This window comes from Anolis sagrei, chromosome X, assembly GCF_037176765.1.
Source record: "Anolis sagrei isolate rAnoSag1 chromosome X, rAnoSag1.mat, whole genome shotgun sequence".
Classification (NCBI taxonomy): Eukaryota; Metazoa; Chordata; class Lepidosauria; order Squamata; family Dactyloidae; genus Anolis; species Anolis sagrei.
In genome coordinates this window covers 48,539,306-48,549,369 of record NC_090034.1, presented here as the reverse complement: position 1 = coordinate 48,549,369, position 10,064 = coordinate 48,539,306, and the positions used below count along the sequence as shown (strand labels likewise).

At 45.2% G+C, this 10,064-nt stretch overlaps 1 protein-coding gene across 2 annotated transcripts; it reads left to right on the top strand.

Moving 5' to 3' along the window:
• Nucleotides 1-24: 24 nt before the first annotated feature.
• CCDC157 (coiled-coil domain containing 157) lies at nt 25-10,062 on the top strand. 2 transcript variants are annotated; one of them, XM_060785303.2, is made up of 11 exons: nt 25-180; nt 2,246-2,518; nt 2,596-2,770; nt 3,435-4,059; nt 4,724-4,801; nt 4,900-5,078; nt 6,111-6,287; nt 7,189-7,357; nt 7,436-7,542; nt 7,978-8,057; nt 9,085-10,062. In XM_060785303.2, the coding sequence occupies exons 2-11, from the start codon at nt 2,301-2,303 to the stop codon at nt 9,308-9,310; spliced, it is 2,034 nt and encodes a 677-aa protein (XP_060641286.2). In that variant the 5' UTR covers nt 25-180; nt 2,246-2,300; the 3' UTR covers nt 9,311-10,062. The 2 variants fall into 2 exon arrangements, with proteins under 2 accessions (XP_060641286.2, XP_060641285.2); XM_060785302.2 differs by having other exon boundaries at nt 7,436-7,575.
• Nucleotides 10,063-10,064: the final 2 nt, after the last annotated feature.

The window sequence follows — 10,064 nt, the reverse complement described above, 5'->3', positions numbered from 1 at the left end:
ATAGCCACGCCCCCTTTAGGTACATGCACTCCCCTTTCCGGAAGTTTTTATCAATTGTATGTTATGCTCTCTATAATAAAAGGGGCGGAGCGAGGGAAGCGTTCTTCGTTGCCATGGCAGCAGCCGAGGCCTAGAACGCGAGAAGAAGCCTGCTAGCAGTAAGAGGCGGGCATTCCGTAGGTAACTACACACAGTTAACGGCGTGCCGTTTTCTAAATGAGCCATTCAGCCAATTAAGGATGAAACATGAATACGAAGCATTTCTTGAATATATTATTTCTATACATAGTCCTAGAGTTGTGTTTTCCCAATCTTGGGCTCCAGGCTTTTTGGACTTCTTCCCTCAGAAGGCCTCTTCATTGGACAAAGCAGCTGGGTCTGAGTCCAGAATACCCACTGTTATTATTCTATTGGACAAAACAGGAATGTTAACATGATGATGATGATTAATTATATCTCTATTATATATTTTATAATGTAATGTGTTATTATATATTTTATTGATTTATATCCCTCTATATCTCTCCATATGGAGATTCAAAAACATAAAACTTAAAATATACAAAAATACAATAAATCAGTGTATCTTATAATTATATATTATCAGTAGCAATTATAGTTAATATATTAGTATTACTATATTACAATATTCCTATTATATATTATAGTATTGTATTATTGTGTTGTTTGAAGGCTTTTGTGGCTGGAATCACTGGGTTGCTGTAAGTTTTCCGAGCTGTCTGGCCATGTGCCAGAAGCATTCTCTCCTGACATTTTGCCCACATCTATGGCAGGCATGCTCAGAGGTTGTCAGGGTTTATATATATACCTGTGGAATTATGTCCGGGGTGAGAGAAATAACTCTTGTCTGTCAGCACGTGTGAATGTCGCCATTGGCCAGCTTGATTAGCATTGAATGGCTTTGCAGCTTCAAAGCCTGGCTGTTTCCTGCCTGAGGGAATTCTTTGTTGGGAGGTGTTAGCTGGCCCCGATGAAGAAACACAATCTACAAACAATCTACAGACCCACTAAGAAAATCCAACAAATGCTAGGTTCAGCAAAGAACAAGAAGGATCCTCTCACCTCTGCCAGAGTCTACCGTATACCAATCAGCTGTGGACAAGTCTACATAGGGGTCACCAAATACAGCATTGCCCAGACACGAATCAAGGAAGATGAAAGGTACTGCAAACTAATCCAACTAGAGAAGTCAGCCATAGCAGAGCACCTGATGAACCAATCTGGACACAGCATATTATTTGAGAACACAGCAATGCTGGGCCACTCAGACAACCACCATGACAGATTACATAGAGAAGCCATTGAAATCTGCAAGCACGTGGACAATTTCAAAAGAAAGGAGGAAACTATGAAAATGAACAAAATCTGGCTACCAGTATTAAAAAAACTCTAAAATCATAACAACAAATAAAGAACAACCGTCAGAAAATTAGGGAATTCCAAACAGGAATCAATCAGGGCCAGCTAACACCTCCCAAAAAAGGATTCCCCAAGCAGGAAGCAGCCAGGCTTTGAAGCTCCAAGGCTATTCAATGCTAATCAAGCTGGCCAATGGCAACATTTACACTTACCTCAAACAGACAAAAGTTCTTTCTCCCACCCTGGACATTATTCCACAGGTATATCTATAAACCCCACTTGCCTAGTTTCCAACAGACCTCACAACCTCTAATTATACCTGCCATTGATGTGGGTGTAAAACGTCAGGAGATAATGCTTCTGGAACATGGCCAGACAGCCCAGAAAGCTCACAGCAACCCAGTGATTCCGACCATTAAACTCTTCGACAACATGATGACTAGCTGCTTTGGGACTCAATTGAGAGAGAAGATTGGTGTATAAGATTGGTTACTTCTTGCAGCAACACCACAGGCACTCCAGGTGGCCAGATACTGGTCAAAGGACATTTAATCAGCTGCCAAGTTTGCAAAATTTGTGGGGTTTTTTTTTATCTGTTTGTTTGTTTTGTTCTGTTAGGAATGTAATACAATGTTCTGGTAGCGGATGACATGATAAAATATAAATATAAATATAAATATAATTATTATTATTGTGTTTGCTTTGAGTCAATCCAAAGATTAGAAGAGAGAAATTAAGGTATTAGTTAATAACAACAACAACAATAATGGTGGTCACTTTAGTGCCTTGATCAAAAGAGAAATATAGGATAATAATAATAATAATAATAATAATAATTCATTTTGAAGCTTTTCTTTTGCTCCAGGAACATCAATGCCTCATTGTTTGTGATGGTGGCCTTCCTGGTCAATTGAAAGAACATGGAGAGCCTGCAGAGGGACATCGTTGAGCTTCAGGGAACAGTCATTGATGTCTTCTCCCGATCCAGACCCATCCGGTGTCCTTCGTGGAAGTTTCCGGATAAGGCCTCCTGCGACTTGGACCTGGTTTCCTTGCTGGAGCGTTACGGCTTTGCGGAGAACAATCCTGAACTCACCCAGCGCTCCCATGTCCTCCTTTTGGAGCTCATCATTGACAGGTGAGGAACAGTCCGAAGGATAGAACTCACCTGGAAGCCAAGGAGGATAACTAGGATTTGTTTTCTGCTCCCTTGAGGCTGCTGCTGCTCTTCCAAAGCTTCACGGAATATGCGGAGAACCTGATCAGCGAAGGAGCTCCTTCCTCCCCATCCGGAGCAATGGGGCCTTCCATGTCTGTTGGATTGGCGGTGAGGACATACTGGGACAGCATGGTGAAACTGGGGAATCTCTACCAGCAGCTGGTGATGGAGGTAGGGACATGCTTTGCATACAGACCTCAGAAGCCAATTATACCTCTTCTCCCTCTTCATCTTTTCCTTCTCTTCCTCCCTTTCCTTTTCTCTCTCCCTTTCCTCCTCCTGCTTTTCCCCCTCCATCTCCTCTTCCCTCTCCTTCTTCACTTCCTTTTCTGTCTACTCCTCTTCTCCACCTAGTCCTCCTTCTACTCCTTTTCCTTCTTCTTTTTCCTCTATCTCCTCTTCCCTCTCTTCCTTTTCCATCTACTCCTTCTCCACCTTGTCCTCCTTCTCCTTCTTCTTCTTTTTCCTCCTCCTCTTCCCTCTCCTCCTTCTCTTCCTTTTTTGTCTCCTTCTCCTTTTCTTTCTACTCCTCCTCCTCCACCACCTTGTCCTCCTTCTCCTTCTTCTTCTTTTTCCTCCTCCTCTTCCCTCTCCTCCTTCTCTTCCTTTTTTGTCTCCTTCTCCTGTTCTTTCTACTCCTCCTCCTCCACCATCTTGTCCTCCTTCTACTTACTTTCGTTCTTTTCCCTTCTCCTTTCCCTTCGTTTGCTTCTCCTTTTCTTCTTGTCCTCCTCCTCTCTTCAATCTCCTCCTCCTCCTTCTTTTATTTCTCTCCCCCCTCCTCTCCTTCTCTTCCTCCTACTTATTTATATCTTGCTTTTATCTCTTAACCAAGAAAAAAGGCAACAAAGAGGATGTTTCTAGCAGAGAACAAGCAGAGAGCAAACGGACCAGAAGCTCTTGCTCCCAACAATCGGAGTCAGATGTTACCATACTGGGCATGCAGGATTCTTCATTGACCTCGTCAATTGCCAGTGGGCAAATGTATGGACACTTCCCCAACTGTATCCCTTCTCTAACTACTGAGCCGCCCGTAGTGCCTTGTGAAGCCTGCGAGAAGGCCCAGACCAGCCTCCAGGAAGTGGGCCGTGCCATTGTCGGCCTCTGCGAAGGCCAAAACCTCCCATCATCTCTGGGCAAGTTCCTCAAGACCGCAGAGGAGACCCTTGGGGGCAGAGCCCTGTCCGTTGTGGACATTGACTATTGGGCCGCCGAGCAGAGCAAGGACATTTCCCGGATTGGCAAGCACCTCCGGACACTGACAGAGTTGGTGGGCCCTTTGAAGGGAGAGCTGGAAGCTGCCCAGAAGCAGGTGGAGGACTTGGAGGTCCGCCTTCAGGAGGAGAAGGAAGCCCAAGAGCAACAGAGGAAGGAGGCTGAGCAGTCATTCGAGAAGAAGCACAAGGAGAGCTTACGACGAGTGGGACGGTTGGAGAAGGAAAAGGAAGATCTCCAGAACAGTGAGTAGACACCAAGGATTGTGTGATCACCATCCTTGGGTCCTATCTCCAAGAGAATAATGATAATAAACTTTATTTCTATACTGCCCTATCTCCCTGAGGGGACTCAGGGCTGTTTACAACAGAAAATTGGCAAACTTTCAATACTGATGTAACAGATCAAATCATAAGCAATAAAATAAACAACATCAGGTGTACTTATAGAACAACTCAAAATAACAAACTTAGAAAGATATATCCCATATCTCCTGCTCTTCATCTTAGGTCTCATCTCCAAGATATATCCCATATGTATATTGTTTTTAAATGCTTATTTGTTTTACTGATTGCTTATTTTGTTTTATATCTGTGTCTTTGATCATTGTTGATTTTGTGTTGTATTTTTAACATGTTGGAAGCCGTTTTGGGTCCCTTTGTGGGAGAAAAGCAGGATATTAATCAAGATTTATTGTTGTTGTTGTTGTTATTATATCTCCTGCTGTTCATCTTGGGTCCTATCTCCAAGCTATATCCCTAATCTCTTGCCCTCCATCCTTAGGTCCCATCTCCAAGATTTATCCCATATCTCCTGCTCTCAGGTCCCATCTCCAATATATTCCAGGGCTTCCAACTTCTCACAATTGAGTCTTTCATCTCGTGGTGTATATTTCTTGGCTTCTTTCAGAGACCATTACCTTGGAGAAGAACATCTCCACTTTGAAGAAGAAACTCCGATTTCAGGAAGTCACCGTCCAGGAGCTGGGTAAGATGGGTGAGAGGCGCCATATGGATGATGATATAGCCAGCAAATTGTCTGGTGGGCCAGTCTTTTCATCTTCTGGACTGTTGTTCCTTCCACAGAGCAGGCCCAAATGGATCTTCTCCAGAACATGGTGGATAAGGCAGAAGTCCATATCCTGGAGGAGCGTCTGGAAGCCCTGTCTGGCCAACTGCAGGCTGCCAAGGAGCAGCTGGGCCGGGCCACGACTGAGCTGGACAAGGAAAAGGCCAAAGCGGAGAGCATGCTCCGGCACAAAGAGGTAGGGCCCTCCTTCACAGAATGTTGTTTTCCTTGGTCACGACAACTCCATTGATGCCCTGCCTTTGGATTCCAGCCTCCAAATTAGACAGAAAAGGAGACTGGGATAGGCCATATGTAACCTACCAAAGATGTGTTTGTGGCCCTCAATTATGTGGGATGTGTGTTTTTAAAGGCAAAAAACCAAAAAAAGTGAATTGCTTTTATTGGAATTTTCAAGGAGTGGTCATTCATCTTTTAATAGCTTTCCCTTTCTTAATGACTTTCTCCGACTCTGAGATGGATCTATGGATAGAGGAAGGGATGGGTATGTGGATGGGTGAATGTGAGAGAGGAAGGGATGGGAAGATGGATGGATAGATAGATATATAGATAGGCGGATGGATGGACAGACAAACAGAACCAACAAGGGATGGGTGGGTGGCTGGATGGATGTGTAAACAGGTAGGTAAATAGATGGATGAGGGACAGATAGATGGATATATAGATAGGTGAATGGATGGATGGGCAGAAAGAATGAACAAGGGAAGGCTGGATGGATGTGTAAACAGGTAGGTAGATGGATGAAGGGATGGATAGATGGATATATAGATAGGTGGATGGCTGGATGGACAGAATGAACAAGGGGTGGCTGGGTGGATGGGTAGATAGATGTATGGATGAAGGAAGAGATGGATGGTTGGGTGGACAGATGGATGGATACATATTATATGGTTTCCCCTCGTGACCACACATCGTTGCCTCTTAGATATTGTTTTATCTGTGTGAATGTGAATTAAATAAACGGAAAAGGATGGATTGATAGATGGGTGAATGTGTATGGAGGGAGGGATAGAGGGATGGAGGCATGGGGCGTTCAACCTATATGAGAACCAGGCTTTGGGGTTCCAACTCCAGGCCCTGGAATTACTGCAATATGATCCAGATGTCAGCTTCTGGCTCCGGCCGAGGCACTCAAGGAGAAAACAGGTGTAGACATTGGCCTTCTTCCCATTTCCTGCAAAGAACATCTCTCTCTCCCTTTCCTCCGCAGTCCCTCCAGGCCAAGCAGAGAGCTCTGATGCAGCAGCTAGACCGTCTGGACCAGGAGTGTGAGGGGCTGAAGGCCAGCCTGGCCAAAGAGGAAGAGGAGCGCTTCCTGATGAAGGAGAAGCTGAAGGAGACGCGAGAGAAGAGGAGGGAGGCACAGCACCAACTGGAGGCCCAGCAGGTCTGTGGGAGGCCTTTGGGTGAGAAGCATGAGAGGTTAGGATTAGAAGCCTCAAAGGCTGAGTTAGAAGCCTACTTTAACCCTAATTAGAGTTTTTACAGTTAGAGTTAGAGGTTTTAGGGTTAGTCAGAAGCCTTAAAGTCAAGAATGGGATTAGAGGCTGTAAGGTTAGCATTAGAAGCCTACTTTAATTAAAGTCTTTAGGGTTAGAGTAGGGGTTAGGAACAGAGGCCTAAGAGGTAGAAGCCTTAGGGTTGGTGTTAGGACTGGAAGATTTCAGGTTAAGGTAAGGATTAGAAACCTCAAGGATAGAGCCAAGGTTAGGATTAGAGGCCTTAAGCTTAGAATTAGAAGCCTTAAAATCAGGATTAGAGCCTTTTGGGTTAGAGTAAGGGTTAGAAAGCTTAAGGGTATGGTTATAATTAGAGTCTTTGTGGTTAAAGGGTTAGAAATACAGGTCTTAGGGCTACAGTTAGGGTTAGAAGGCTGAAAGGTTAGGGTTAGAAGGTATAGGGTGAAAGTAAGGGTTAAGATTAGAGCCTTAGAGTCAGAATTAGAAGCCTTAAAATCAGTATTAGATGCCTTAAGAGTTGGAGTAAAGATTAGAAGCCTTAAGGTTAGGGTTAGAACTAGAGTCTTTAGGGTTAGAGCCCCATAGAATTAGGGTCATAAGAGTTAAGAGAAGGGATAGTATTAGGGTTCAGGATTAGAGTTACCGGCATGAGGATTAGAGTTAGGGTTAGAGGTTTTAGGGTTAAAGGTTAGAATTAGAATCAGGATTAGAGTTAGATGCCTTAAATTTCAGATTACAGGCTTTAGGGTTTGGGTTGACGGCCTTAGGAAACATCTCCCTCATTATTCTGACCTGTGGAGACTTCATGTCTCCCCTGTCTTTGTGCAGAAGCTGACAGAGAAAGCAGAGCGTGAGAAGGCAAGCGCAGAGCACTCCGCCTCGGAGCTGCAAAGGAGTGTCTCCCAACTGGGAGAATTGGTGCAGGAGATGAAGGAGAAGGAGAGGTTGCTGGTGCTCTTCCCAGAGCTTCACATTCCCGTTGAAGCACAATTTGAAGGTAAGGCCCCGGCAGGCCCCCAATCCCCCATCCTCCTCTCTTGAGGCCTGGGTTTCATGCCTGGCTTCTCCTCTACAGGCACCGGGGACGTCCTGGAGGACATGGCAAAGCAGCTGCAGGCCAACAACATCCGGATCAGCGTCTTGGAGGAGGAAAACACAAGGCTCCGCGCCGCTGTGGCCAAGGTGAAGGAGGTGGCCCAGCAGGAAGGGCCAAAGGTACATAGAGACAGTGGTATTGCTGTCTGATGAAGAAGGGAGAAAGTAGGTCTTCTTCTCGGAGCTGGAGAAGGGAGAAAGTAGGCCTTCGTCTTAAAGCTGGAGATTGGAAAAAGTACGCCTTGTTCTCAGAACTGGAGAAAGGAGAAAATAGATCTTCTCAGAGCTGGAGAAGGGAGAAAGTAGGCCTCCTTATTGGAGCTGGAGAAAGGAGAAAGTAGGCCTTCTCAGCTGGAGAAAGGGAAAGTTGGCCTTTTCAGAGCTGGAAATGGGAGATTCAGAAGGCCTGCTTCTTAGAGCTGGGGAAGGGAGAAAGGAGGCAGACAGTGGTCCCAATGACAACCGGGTAACACTGGGTATATACCTTAGTAAGGATATAACTGATATTCTGTCTCTTCTTAGATTTTACCACCGACCCAGCTGTGGAATCAGTCTTCGGCAGATACACTTTATGAAGATGGCGGTGTTCACACTCCTATAGGGTCAGTGGATTGTTTTGTAGGACAGATTTGGGGATGTGAGAATGGAAGGGAGCTCAGGTCTAGAATGCCTGAAGGATCTTCTCTCTCTGTGTAAGCCTCAACAGTGGGATGAACAGCGACAATGTTTTGGTAGCACACTACGTTCGAGTTCACTTTATTACAGGCAATGACCAGCTCAAGAGAAGAGGGACACAGTTCCGCACAAACACATCAGGTCTAAGGGTCAAGAGATTACAAACTTTAAAATAAGTGCATTATTGCCTAGTCTTTTAATTATAGCATGGCGGAGTGTGGTGGAGGCTCCTTCTTTGGAAGCTTTTAAACAGAGGCTGGATGGCCATCTGTCAGGGGTGCTTTGAATGCAATATTCCTGCTTCTTGGCAGGGGGTTGGACTGGATGGCCCATGAGGTCTCTTCCAACTCTATGATTCTGTGTTGCTCCCTCCTCTGTTTGACTTCCCTTCCCTGTGCCATATGAGCACCCCAATTCCCTCCCTTCAGACTCCTTTCCTTTTAATTCCATTCCTTGTGTTGGGTTTTGATATAATCCTGTCTATGGCTGCATCTCAGATAAATAACTGTATTATATCTCCTTTAGGGTTTGCCCTACATCCCAATAACTCCCTCCACCGTTCAAATGGTTTGTCTACTCATCTTGGCTTTAGGCAAATTTCTCCCCTCCTGCCTTTCTCTCCAAGTGACCTTTATTTTGCATTTTTATGGCTATTCACGTGTACAGCTTGCTCATAAAGATCCATTTCTAACTTCATTCCATATATCTCGTCTCATTCTATCACAGTCTTTCTCTCAGCTGCAAACAGTTAAAAACATACACAAGGTGAACATTAAAATCAAATTATAATTCACGTATATGTATTTTTATGTCAAAGTATGTCTGTCTGTCTCTACCATATAGGCTGTTGCTAGGTGAAGTGGCCCTCTCTGTCACTGGATTGACTGTTGCTAGGTGAAGGGTGATAGATGGGATCCAACATATAATTTTCTTCCTTGTTTGCTCCATTCGCAGGGGTCCCACAGCAGTTGCTATCCAGGGAGCGGCGATCCGGCACCCTTCCCGTCATGACACAGTTTGGAGCAGATGCAATGCAAGCGGCAACGCCACCTCCTCCTCCCAAAGGACTCTGGGTAACTCTCCATCGAAGCCGTCCTCAGGAGAGTCGTTTGCCTTTGCATACAAGGATTTGCCTCATGTCAAGGGGAGAGGAAGGGGCACCCGGGGTCACCAGAAATAAGGCCAGAGGTCACCCAAAGAAACATTTGGATCAAGTGGTTTGTCCGCCGCTCCAAGAGAGGCCCTCCCCATTTGCTAAAGAGGAGGACATTGGCCTCAGGACCTAGGGAACCTGAGAATCTCTAGGAATTGATAGACCCTCCAGCATGACTGTACTGGAAGCTGGCCATAGAGTGGCACAGGAGGGCCTAAAGAATACTAGAGGGATGTTCTCAAGGATCTGTAGGTCCTCCAGCACAAAGGTACTAGACTTCTCCAGAAGTTGACCATAAAGTCACAATGCAGGATCTAGAGAATCCTACAGGAGTGTTCTCCAAGAATCTATAGATCCTCCAGCTTGACTCTACTGAAAACTGACCATAGGGCTGGAGGACTTAGAAAACCCTAAAAGAGTGTTCTCTGGGAATTGTAGGTCCTCCAGTATGACTCTATTGGACCTCTGCTGGAAGTTGACCATAGAGGTTGGACCACAGATCCTCCAGTATGACTCCACAGGAAGTTGACTGTAGAGTTGCCATGGAGGAACAAGAGTATGCTAGAGGAGTGTCCTCCAGCATAACTCTACTGGACTTCCACCAGAAGTTGTCCATAGAGTTGCTTGAAGGACCTAGAGATTCCTAAAAAGAACATATTATGGAGTAAGGCAGAACTGGTCTTCCTAAGTCGTCTTTCAACTTCCTGTTTTCTTCTTCCTTGTTCCAACTCTTGTAACCACTGAGCAAGATGGCAGAAGGAAGGACGAAACCAGACTATGT

Bases quoted from the DNA above. Each gene is read 5' to 3' on its own strand.
- CCDC157 (XM_060785302.2), top strand. From the start codon at position 2,301: ATGGAGAGCCTGCAGAGGGACATCGTTGAGCTTCAGGGAACAGTCATT. The intron at 2,519-2,595 runs GTGAGGAACAGT...TGCTCCCTTGAG, and splicing joins TTGGAGCTCATCATTGACAG to GCTGCTGCTGCTCTTCCAAA. The intron at 5,079-6,110 runs GTAGGGCCCTCC...TTTCCTCCGCAG, and splicing joins GCATGCTCCGGCACAAAGAG to TCCCTCCAGGCCAAGCAGAG.